Source organism: Trichogramma pretiosum, unplaced genomic scaffold, assembly GCF_000599845.2.
Source record: "Trichogramma pretiosum strain Unisexual culture from Peru unplaced genomic scaffold, Tpre_2.0 scaffold13, whole genome shotgun sequence".
NCBI classification, from domain to species: Eukaryota; Metazoa; Arthropoda; class Insecta; order Hymenoptera; family Trichogrammatidae; genus Trichogramma; species Trichogramma pretiosum.
In genome coordinates this window covers 793,664-806,548 of record NW_019641606.1, presented here as the reverse complement: position 1 = coordinate 806,548, position 12,885 = coordinate 793,664, and the positions used below count along the sequence as shown (strand labels likewise).

Sequence of the window (12,885 nt, the reverse complement as noted above, 5' to 3'; positions counted from 1 at the left end):
CTACAAGGTTGAGATGAAAATGCGTGATCGTTGAAAAAGTGAGGATTTCAATTATAATATATCTATGTTTCTTCCTTTACTGATACGAGCTTATTTTTGATTTGTAATCTATAAAACAAACGTTAAGCGTGCTAATTGGCTAATATTTTTCATATAAATACGCATGGTGGTTATAATTCACTCATCAGTTGCAAACACTTGACAATTCGAACGATTTCAAAATGGCCAAGTTAATTTACGCGTAAGTATACATTTCTTTCAAACGTACATTATACGCATATAATTTTCAATGAGGTATATTTGTCACTAATAAAAATGATTAATAAAAACAAATCATTCTGAGGGCGCTTTGAACATACGTAGAAAAATGTTTATTGTCAAACTTTTAGGCTGTCTTCTGCAGACTATATTATAGAATCTATACAATTTAATAAAGTATGTTTTTTTACGTTTTTAGTTTCCTCGTTGTAGCGGTCTTGATGTTGAGCGAACTTTGCTCACCAGCTTTAGCTAGTGGTGGTTTTGGAAGCGAGACCTGGGGCTTGGACGAGTTCCACCGTGGTATGAGTAACTTTATGTCAGGACAAGGATTTGGAGTTATGCATGGTCTTGAAGGCCGTCCAATCAGTGGATAATAACTAAACTAAGCTATTTTAATGTATCGAGAACAGATTCAAATTTGTGTAATATTCAATATGTCCTTGCAATTAATAAAAGTATAACGGAAAAATATTGAAAATTTGGCCTTTTTTATTCTTTCAAATGACACAAAAAAAAAATAAAAATCAATCGTAATACCCAAGAATTAAGGAAATTAACTCAAAAACGACGTCGAATCCAATTCTGACAGAATTCTGTTGTCAGCTGGAATGATAATATTCTCAATATATTATCATATATTGATAATGATAATGATTGATTGATAATAGTGACGATTAAAAAAATAGCAAACTTGGATAGGACAGACGAGCGCTAAAAGTATGACTAGTTAATTTTTAATGTTCCTAAATTTTGCTAATTCATTCACGTTATTTATCGTACAGAATCACGTTTACCAGAAGCCGCACTCGGCTCACTACATAACTACGTCGTACTACCTCGACAGTCCAACAAAAGCTCGGCCGACGAAGAAGACGCCGCAAGCAGCCGCAACTACCACAGCGGCTATAACGACGACGAGTAGCCCTACCAGCAGCACAAGTAGTGCTTCTTACATAGAGAATGCAACGACGAGTACCAGCACTACGACAACGACGCCTACGATCGTCAAAACATCATTTCCGGAGTCATCGACGACGACCACTGGCTCTCCGCTGAGAACTGTCTCGGTCTTGACGATACCCGCGGCCTCGGAGAAGAACGGAATGTCCTGCGGACTACCGTCGCTCTTTCCGCGACCCAAGACGAGGATAGTCGGCGGCAATTAGGAGGCACCCTTCGGCAAGTGGCCCTTTTTCGGCTTCTCGAGCACGCACGGATGCGGCGGTGCCGTGCTCAACGAAAATCGGATCACCACCGCAGGACGCTGCGTCGACGAGTGAGTATACTTTTTGCACAATTCGTTGCTATGTTTTCGATTGCTCGTGGCAACTTCCAAAACGATCCCTTTCAGCTACAGCACACAAGTCATGTACACCAGCGAACTTAGATACTCGGACCACGAAAATGTGCAATCGATTAGTCGCATCCTTTACTGTGCAATATAAGTGGTGAAATCAACAAAACTCGAATAGGCACGGCGAAAATAAAAATTGTCGAGCATAAGGCTGATCGATCAACGACTCAAGCGGTACGGAGTGCCGGTGACTTGAATTCACGACAACGATTATCAGCGAGTACAAGCAATGAATCGGAATCACCTTCATCCTCTAGCGACCAACGGATGCACCGACTTATGAAAAGTGAAAAAAAAAAACGGTGAAAAGAAAGTGCCGCTGCGAGGAATAATCGACATTGGTCAAATCGATTTGCCATAGAAATGCGTTATTTACAATTTGATAAGTCAAAACGCGAAATTATCCCGTAAGTGGTTTCAAAATTCGTCTAGAGAGATTATGTTGATAAACCATTTGAAAAAACGCCCTTTTTAAACCTGCATTGAGAAAAAACATTCCAAAGAATTCGAATTTATTTTTTTTTTTTTCAATAATTTATTTACAATTGATACTGCTGAAATCTTATCAAATCGATTTGAGGGAGGGATAATTTCATTCATTTAAAACGCTATGATTGGTCCACCGTTTTCACGGCACGATTTGTAAATAATATTAAATGTAATCGAAGTTCGCTCAATTGAAACAAAAAAAATAAGCGTCCACGAAATTCTAATCGATAAAGATGGAATTAAACGGTTTATATGGTAAAAATATTCACTTTTCAGGATTACTGCTAAAAAATTTAGTGTGAGTTGATGATTGAATATGACTATTATGTAGTAAAATATTTTAAAATAATATTTTCATGCATGTTAAATTTTATTAAAAGCCTATACGGTTTAAAATAGACTCAAAGTCGCCATCAATACAGTTTCAACTCTTGTGATATATGCCAAAAAGTCATTTACAAAAAAGAGTAATCTCTAAAGCCAATGACATATCTGTATGTGATCTATGCTAAAAGTCATTCGCACAAAAGAGTCATCTTAAAATCCACATAGTGTCGTCATCAACTTATATTATACAGAGATCTATATTACACTCGGGTGCTGTGTTTTCAAAGTTTCCTCGGCTACGAAGTAATATCAAGCATCGATCAACACGTACCAAAGCGTCAAATTTCGTATTGTGTTGTGCGATACATAGGCGTGTGTTTACATTATTACTTGGGCGCTCGGCTCGAGCAACGGTTTTCGTTCGACGATTTTGGCGCCTTTTAGTCGTTCAGTTCACGTCGCGACATCGCAGAGTGATTGCAGGGAGATACAGTAACGAGTGCCGCGAGTGATTTCACGCGATAAAAAAAATACAACGATAAAAATGGCAATTAACTTTATAATCTCCGACGACGAATCCAACGCAAAACGGTGCGAAACGACCGACGGGTCTGACGCGAAACGGCGTAAAATCGCCGACGACGAATCCAGTGAAAAATTGAAGCATCTAGTAGAAAATACCAATTGGGAGGTCGAAGAGGAGCGACGCGAACTGCTCGAGCAACTCAATAGCTTGATCGGCGAATGGGTGGGTCCACTGCCGAATCTCCGAGAGGTGTTTCGAAAGGAGGAGATCGATCTGCTTCTCATCGAGTTCGCGCGGTCCTTTAGCCCCGCGCAGCTGGAAAAACTCGTCAAGTTCGTGATCGCGAGCGGCTACGAGGACGAGGGCTCGGACTCGCGGGGCCTGCGCACGACGCTGCTGCATCGCGTGGTCAAGCTCAACCATCCGCCGCTGTACCGCGACGAGCTGATCCGCGATCTGTTCAAGATCTACAACGAGTTCAAGATCAACTGCCTGGACGAGGAGACGGGCCTGACGCATCTCCACGTGGCCTGCATGTCGGGCCTGGACGACGTCGTGAAGGAGTTCCTCGAGCACGGCCAGGATCCCAACTGCTTCGTGGCGGCGACCGAGGACTCGCCGCTGCTGCTGGCACTGAAGCACGGCCGCAAGTCGGTGGCCGAGCTGCTGCTCAAGAGCGGCGCCCTGCCCAACATGGACGACAACGAGGGCGTGACGCCTCTGCACGTCATCTGCGAGAGCAACGAGGAGGCCAATCTGCCGGAGACGTTCTTCGAGATCAACGACGAGAAGAGGCAGGCGGTGCAGGTGAACGCCTGGAACGAGGAGGGCTGCACGCCGCTGCAGCTCGCCGTGACCTACCTCATGCCGCGGGTGGTCGCTCTGCTGCTCGACCGAGGCGCCGACATCGACAAGTTCACCTTCCCCGACGCGAGCGACTTGGTCGAGGCCTGCACGAGCAGGGACGACGAGTCGAGCCTGAGACTGGTCGCCGGCGCTCTGGCCGTCTGCGACGTCCTCGAGGCCCACGGATACGCGTTGAAGGCGAGCGACGCCCAGACGATCCTGGAGTTCTTCGCCGAGCACGAGCTCTTCAAGAGGACGGCCGACATCGCCGAGCGCTGGTACGACTGCGAGGAATTCGTCGCGTTGGCCGACAAGATCGCCATCAAGCCGAGCATGTCGCTCTACCTGCTGATCCGCATGCAGCCCGAGGAGCCCGAGCAGGTCGTCAGCTACCTCGAGTTCTGGCAGTTCGCGGAGAGGCTGAGCGGCGAGCTGCCGCAGCCCTGGCGCCACATGTGCGCGCTGCATCTCGCCAAGATGATCAGCAGGACGTTTTTCGAGAGGTGGGGCTTGGAGCCCTACAACCATATCGCGCCCTGCGATCCGAGCGCGCCGCGCGACGGTAATATGTTCCCACCAAGGGCTCATCATCATAAAATAGACAGTTCATAAATACACGCAATTATAATCCGGCAATAAATATATGAAGTGTATATTCGATGTTATAAAGAAAAAATTATTAACGCATTATTGATTATTTCAATAATTTATCAATAAAAACAGTGACATTTTTTTTTGAAAAAAAAAAAATCATGATGCTTATTCTTCAATGTAAACATTATCCTAGATTGCATAAATTTATGTCATGTACTTCATGAATATCTTACTAAGACTTTGTAGAAAAAAAATCAACGTATACCCTTTCTCACTTTATTAATAATGATAAACCATTGTAATTAATGTCCACTTATTTTATAATTCTGTTGTCGCTTTTTAAACTCGCTTTTCGTGCTCTAAATTATGTAACTTTATAGCTCTTTGACTCGCTCACTTTTTCATGTGAATTGAATTAAAATAAATTGGGTCCACGATAAATAAAATAAAAATTTGGAAAATCGATTTTTCTGAGTCTTTCAAACATCGTTTTAAATGAGACCAATCGACCACATCGAAATATGCTATGAGTGAAGGTATTCAGTTTTTCCAAGAAGACCATTTAAAAGTTAACATTTTTTACCCTAAAATTAAATTCCTAGTTAAAAATTCAAACGAAAGGATTTACAGAAACGTAAGAAATAAGTTTAACTTCTTCACCGCACTTTTTGACATGAGTAATCAATTTTAAACGTGACTTTACTGAAACTAGAAACACAGACGCGAATTGAATAAACAAATTAAATAAGAATTTTCAAGACCTAATTTTTTCACGAGTAACGTTAAAATCATAATAAATAAATGATCGCAGAAGCACGATGACTTATTCGAGATTAACCAATCTATCACTTTTCCAAATTTACAAATTTTACAAATTTCATTTCAGCTATATTTCGCATAGAGCCCTTGGGGTCAGACCGAGAAAACGAGTGACCGTCCGACCGCGGCCGAAACACGACCTGCTCCAATTTACGTCGACACACGTGGTCATACGCGCGCGTTGATATATGGAAATTCCGACTGAAAAAAGTGCAATATACAAAGCGCTTATAATGCACGCAAATTTATATGGTCTGTACGGTAGCGCGGCGCAGGCGCGCACCCCCCTCGAGACTCTCGCTCCAGCTTCAGCCAGAATGCAGTCTATTTGTCGGGAGTCTTCGGTGGTGCGGAGCGGCGAAGAGACAGTGGAAGACACAACGCAATACAACGCACCACTGCATGTCTGTCTGCCAGCCAGCGGCCAGACGATAACACAAGCGCTGCAAGCTGCTGCTGTGCAGAGCGAATTGCCTGTGTGTTCAGTGGCAATGTGACAGTCAGGAAGATGCCATACCGTCGGTGGAGTGAAAGTGTAACTCTCAGTCAAGCACTATCGTAGTATTACGTGGAGTCGGTAGAGAGAGAGACACTCGAAGAAATTTGGGGCGAGGACCTGCGTAACCTCGACTGAATCATATTTACAATTGAGTCACTATCAATTGCTACGACTCCATCGAGAATTGCAACACACAGTAGAGCTTACGTTATCATCGCCGCATGAAATTAAACTCGCCTGACACATCATCGATATCCGCGATATTATCTCCATAGCCGCACTGTACACTGTACTCTTCGTGCGTTTCCGTGTATATACACCTAGCAGAAGACGCGCACGCCTAAATGCAGCTAGTGTAGTGTAGTAGTGAGTGCCGTCGGCAGTAGTATTCGAATATATTGATAAGCGCGTCGTCGTCGTGTACTCGTGTGTATTATAGACAAAATATATATCTATATACTAGTGGCACCATACTACACACTAACGCACACGCGAGATTATGACGCGTCTCGTGGCCGCTACTCCAGTAGTGATTGCTTCGATTCAATTATTATTATTATCATCGCCGCCGCAGTCGACGATAGAGATCGACCGATCCATTAGAGCCTCGTGATTGCCTCCGATATAAATATTAGCGCGTTCGTATAGCAGACCGTGTGCGATGCCACTGCTCGCAGTAGCCGAGGAGGAATTCGTGCCATACAGTGCGTAGTTTTTATCCAAGTGTGTTAAGAGCGTGTGTGCTTGACCATGCTGAGTTTCGACTGATTTTTTTCTTGGTAAAATACTCTCTACCCTCTGTTGAGCAGGTACATTTGCGATTCTTCGATGACACAATATGTTACATTTTGATACGAGTTCTCATCTCTCTTGTGGTAAATTTTTTGTGATAGACAGGAAACATGTACGCCTTGCAAATGCAGACTGGTTGTCAGGGCGAGGGTGAGAACGAAGCCCAAACCGAGGCAAAGGTACAGATTGTAAATGAATGCAACGCAAAGTCGACCGTGCCAGACTGCAGCGGTTTTAACATTGTTCAGGCTACACAAGTAATATTTACTATTGTTTACTTAATTTTCATTATGATATGGTTTTACGATATTGAAATAAATTTTATATTTTTAGTATGGAGCGCTTGAACGAGTTCAAGAGCTGGTTGAGGCTGGCTACGATGTCAACGAGCCTGATGCAGAGACTGTTACTCTTCTGCACTGGGCTGCTATCAATAACAGAAAAGAAATTGTTAAATATTTCATAGCAAAAGGTGCTAAGGTCGATGCGATTGGAGGAGAGTTAGCTTCCACACCGTTGCATTGGGCTACAAGGTGGAGTTACCATTTATATTAGAAAATTTTTAATTAACTTTGTTCTAAGTTCATTGTGTTTCAGACAAGGCCACTTGGCAACTGTAGTCATCCTTATGAGAGCTGGAGCAGATCCTATGCTTAAAGATGCTGAAGGTAACTCCTGCATTCATTTGGCTGCTACTTTTGGACACACTGCCGTTGTTGCGTACCTTGTTGCTAAAGGTATCAACCCCAATACACCAGACAGAAGTGGAATGACACCTTTAATGTGGAGTGCTTACAAAGTCAAAAGGTACCTTTGCCTCTGAATAACCTTTAATTTTGCTCACATCCAGAAGCAGTTTTTAATGATTTTTAGTTTCCATTTGGTCTGCGTATATGTTTTTGTTTCAACCTATATGCTGTAGCTTTTGCACAAGAGTTGATTGTTCAGTGTTACCTCTGAGAAAATTAAAAACTGTTTAAAATAAGGCTAATAATTTTTTGTTAAGCTTTGATTATTTTCACAGCTTAGACCCCACGCGATTACTCCTAACATTGGGAGCCTCCCATAGTCTGACAGACAATATGCATGGAAATACTGCACTGCATTGGGCAATAATAGCAAAAAATGCCTCAGCCATCAGAACATTGGTCCAATTTGGAGCATCGCTTGATGTTCCAAATTTAAAAAATGAAACACCAATGAAGTTATTACAACCTCACATTGGATCAGCTTGGTTGGGACATAAATTTAGTAATGAAATTAGACAAAAACAAAATCCAACTCGTGTTTGGTGCCGTGATAAAGTGAGTAAGAAATACATTTGAATTTCTTTTTTTTTTTTTGAAAATCACTTCAAAATTACCAATTTTTTCAGAGAATTCGTTGGTACTGTATGATAGGTACACCTTTTATAGTATTTTATATGGTTGGAATGATTTTCCAAAGCGGCCTAGATTACTTGTTAAAGATAATCGCCTTTGTTGTTCTTTATCTTGCAATTTATGCTGCAAGCAATTATCTGTACGATGAGCGACTGTATTATGTGCTGCCGATGTCAATTTATTTAGCTACTAAGGTATCTTTTCCATTTAATCAATACCTGTTTTATAAATATCACCAATAAAAAATTTTTATAAAAAAACGAATTGTTTAAAATAGATGTGGATTTATGTTACTTGGATGTTCTGGCTTGGTATGCATGCATCATGGTACCTATGGCTCATGCTAGTAGGTGGTTCAGTTCCTTTATGGATTTGCTACATAAAGTCTTGGCGTGGAGATCCTGGAATTGTCAAGGGTACCCACGAAGATAAACTTAATGTAAGTAATTGAAAAGTGTAATTTAATTTCAAAATAATCAAAATGATTTCTTTTTTCAGTGTATTATAGAATTAGCTGAAAATGGTGGTTTTGATCATCAAATATTTTGCCATACTTGTTTAGTACGTAAGCCAATTCGATCAAAACATTGCTCGGCATGTGATGTTTGTGTAGCGAGATATGATCACCATTGCCCATGGGTGAATAATTGCATAGGTACATTAAAAGTTATTTTCATAACTTGAATTTTGAAAGAAATTACTATATCTGTCTATTTCAGGGGCTAAAAATCACAAATATTTTATTGGATTTTTAATGTCTCTCTTGGGCTTATGTCTTGTAGTTATGGCTGCCAGTATAAGATATTGGCAGTTTGAATGTTGGACCGATTTAACAGATACTCACTCTGCAGACAATTACTTGGTAGCAGCAGCAACCTGTGATGCTTGGATAATGTGGGTTACCGTCAATACATCTCTACACGCATTTTGGGTCGGTACCCTCTTAGCGTGTCAGTGTTATCAGGTAATTACAAAACTGAATTGCAAAGAAATATTGATCTCAATTTCATTGACTCAATTTTAACATTTTTCTCCTTTCTAGATCATGATATTAGGAATGACTACGAACGAACGTATCAATTCGGGACGTTACAAACATTTTGCCAACGGTAACCCATTCCACAGAGGCGCCTTACAAAATGCCGCAGACTTTTGCGAATGCGGCCTGTGTGGCTTTCAACCGAAACCCAGTGAAGATTGGCTACACAGTTACGACTTGAAACATAGTATAGAAAAGTTGCCTTTACTTTTACAAAAAGACAGTTATCAGTACGTTTAAATGATGAATAATCTAGCGCCAAAGTGGCGATTCTAGTGTTATAAATTTGAATGACGAGTTACGAAAAGTGTTTCCCAAATACCAAAACCAATTAGTGTATTTCGGATAACGAGAAAATGAGATGTTAACGGTTTTACTAATCTAGTCATCGAATACTGCGACATTAACTCAGTATTGTACTCGTTAAGATAATAACCATGATCATATCATGCTAATGATATCCTAGAAATAAGTTTTTTGCGTAAAATTGTGCCATTGCAATATTATTCAATGTTCAATGAAATAACTGCTTGGCCAGATTGTTTGTATTAACTTATTGATAATGTAAATAACGTAAAAAAAGCTTATTCTTCAAAGCAATTATATCTAAATAAACGGATTCTGATGTATTTTATGCGAACTATTGTACCGGCTCACAGCTTGAAATTCGTCATTTGACAGTTATGGAATGATGAAGATGTAACGATAAAATTGTATATTAATGTAATTGCCTTTGTAAAGCAATACTAGAAAGACTCGTGCTTTAAAAAGGTAATTTATTCGTAATTTTGTAGTATATTCTTGAAATGACTGAGACAAGACATAATGTTCATAAAATCTTTGCCTATAAATGAGTTTAATCTAAGGTAAATTATTGAAATCCGGTGAAAACTTTTAGTCAAAGATTTAACATTTATTATTAGTTAGTAAGGAGCTTTGTGTACTCTATTTAAATTAAGAATTGATACTTTCAAAAGTTATTATACTGCGAACAAAAAGTTTTTTTGTATTAAGTAATACTAAGTCTTCTAAAGGCATGATTATACTTGAATTAAGTATTTTATTATTTGTGAAAAATCATTTTGGAAAACTACCTTTTTATCCGAAAAAATTTTAATTTTAATAATTCTACAGTTAAATTTTTTTTACTTTGAACGATTGATCTACTCAAGAAAATGTAGATTGTAATTAATGATCATTCCGAAAAGTTTGAAAAAAGTCTATATGTATGCAATTCTTCTGCACTCTCTAAGTGTGAAACTTCTTCAGATTAATACAAAAGACGTGAAAAATCGTTTATTTTGCTTGAAATGTAATTTAATACGAGTATTACCAATTTCTACAAATATTGAGGTGTCATATTACGATAAAGTTAACCGAAATAAATATATTTCATTTTACTGTAATGATCAAGACAGATCTCTTTATAAACGTAGTAAAAACAACTGAAATAATGATCAAATTGTACTATTCTGTGATTTTTTAATATTGTAAGATTGGAAGCTCGCATGACTGGTTGCACAAGAATATTTAGTTTACCGTAATAACGATGATTTCATAATACAAGACAACAAAGACACCGATTAAAAATCATAACCCACTTTACGAGGTGAAAAAATGTACTATACTCAATATTTTACCGAGCGGATTGTAGTTGCTTTTTTGTAATTCATCTTTTACTACGTTGAAATTTCCAAGAAAATAAACTTGATAATAAAATCTGTACACTTGTAGAGCGTGTGAAGTTGAAATGTCACGTCATGCCATTTTTTGTGGTTTTTATGACTGTTTGAAAATTGCGTGAAAGGAAGAAAAATAAATAAAAATAAACACGAATTGATCGAGGCAAAAAGTGTCGAGTGCGGCTCGAAGTCGCATAAATATTGCTGCCATCGATAAGTAGTTTACTCGTTATCATTCATATCAGTTTTCTCTATGGATGTATACAAGCATCGTATCTATATAGAAAACAATACAATGATAATACTTGTTGTCTGATGCTCTTATTCTAAATTACCGTAAATAATAAAAAAATTAAGAATACTGCATAATATGGTTTTATACAGATTATAAAAAGAAATAAATAAAAATAGCTTTGAAAAATTCCAATGTATACTGCGTCGTATTGTTCGATGATGATCATACACCTTACGAACAATTTCACGTCGATTCTTTCTCTGATCTTTTGATAGTTGCGGTTATACAGCAGGATGTCTGTTTACGTTTTGTATTATACTTTTATCATTTTTAAATGGTTTTGAAAGTTTTCGATCAAGCTTATCATGGTTTCCGATCACGATGTCCAGTCCACAGATACACTGGACACTTCCCATGCGTCATCCATTCAGTCCGATTATTCGCAAAAGAACGGCCTCACGTCGCCTAACTGCGAAAAGGAGCCCAAATATTTAGGTAAAGTATCACACACGGATGAAATTGTCGTTTTTATGTAAAAAAAAAATACATTATGATCGCTTTCAAGGATGTTTCTGCGATGTGAAGTTCATTCCGTGCTCGGCGGTTAATTCGACTCTCAGTCCAACACAATTGACGAATAGTCAATGCCCTTGTCAACAAGATCAAAAAAACTCGTAAGGTTTATAATTATAATAATTGATTATCAGACACTTTTAAATAAAAATTAACATTGAGGCTAATTCACTGCGAAAAGAAATAATCCTTCTGTCCACAAGCATATCGAGAAGAAATCGTTGCAAAGTAATCCCAAATCACCTCGATTATCAAAAATCGAAAAGCCAGAAAAGGTCTGATATTGACTTAATTTTTACATTTTTATTGTTACATCTCCGATTGAACATTTTATTTTTAAATAAAAGAATCGGGACAGCGTGAGCGTCAAGATTCGGGATAGTGTAAATAATAAGAATCGGGACAGTCTAAACAACAAGAATCGGGATAGTATGAACACCAAAAATCGAGACAGTATGGGTAGCAAAAATCGGGACAACACGAAGAGCAAAATACCAGATGAACCATTCAAAGTTCAGGTTGACGCGCCGAACAACGAAGAGGCGGAAAAAGTGGAAATTTACTACTTCGATCACGGAAATTCTGCGTAGGCGCGATATCTTGCATTTTCTTTCCTCGACTCACTATCTGTGTAAAATCAATTTCCTGCACTATATAGCTATTATCACACGACCGACATGCCACCGGTGCTCAACACCGATAAGTACGCCGACAAAGGAAGCGCCGCCGCGACCAAATTCTGGGCCCGAATATTCGGCCTGCTTCACATCGGCACGTCCTTCGTGATCGCCTTCGTTCTGCAGCTGCTCCGTTTCGTCCTCTTCAGTCTCGTTCGTCCGCTCACGATCGGCGTGATACAGCTGCTGTCGGACTACTTTCTCAAGCCTCTGCTCACCATCATATTCAACGGCTTTCTGCAGCCGTTTTTGATACTCTTTTACAACATCGCCACCTCGTTTCGCGACTGCTGCGAGCCTCTGGCAGCCGCCGTAGGTTTCTACATCAAAGAGCTCGCCGTGCTGTTCAGGGCTTGTCGATTGGTCGAGGTGAATCAATACCCGTCGAGCTGCAACACGTGATTATCGACGTCGAAGTTAAGCGGGTATAAACATCGACATACGTGAAATGAAAACGCAATTCAGAGCTGTGATTCAACACCAGGTATATATTTGTTTGCTTTTTATCTTTTCTCCTTATAACTTTACAATATTTATTATCATTTTTTCTTTCTCTGCGCATTAATTTATTTTCACTTTTTTTGTTACTCGTTAACTGATTTGCCTTTTTTGTTTTGTTCATTTTAATTGTTTTTTTTTATACAGAATCAATCATCGGTTTTTTATCTTTTTATAATAATTTTTTTTTCATTAGCACTCTCACTCTCGTAGACTTTATCAGACAATCATTCTCATCATACCTTACACGTGCTTATACAGATTGTTTGTTTGTTGTTTTTCTTAAAAGTTG

General features: G+C 39.3%; 2 protein-coding genes across 2 annotated transcripts; both read left to right on the top strand.

The window, feature by feature from the left end:
- Positions 1-5,562: 5,562 nt before the first annotated feature.
- Positions 5,563-10,679, top strand: LOC106652140 (palmitoyltransferase Hip14). The gene is made up of 10 exons (XM_014370936.2): positions 5,563-6,524; positions 6,609-6,764; positions 6,841-7,040; positions 7,105-7,314; positions 7,532-7,811; positions 7,883-8,083; positions 8,167-8,328; positions 8,388-8,544; positions 8,609-8,853; positions 8,932-10,679. The coding sequence occupies exons 2-10, from the start codon at positions 6,618-6,620 to the stop codon at positions 9,166-9,168; spliced, it is 1,839 nt and encodes a 612-aa protein (XP_014226422.1). The 5' UTR covers positions 5,563-6,524; positions 6,609-6,617; the 3' UTR covers positions 9,169-10,679.
- A 424-nt stretch (positions 10,680-11,103) lies between these two features.
- Positions 11,104-12,654, top strand: LOC106652141. The gene has a single exon (XM_014370937.1). It carries the CDS (start codon positions 12,096-12,098, stop codon positions 12,495-12,497), a length of 402 nt encoding a protein of 133 aa, XP_014226423.1. The 5' UTR covers positions 11,104-12,095; the 3' UTR covers positions 12,498-12,654.
- Positions 12,655-12,885: the final 231 nt, after the last annotated feature.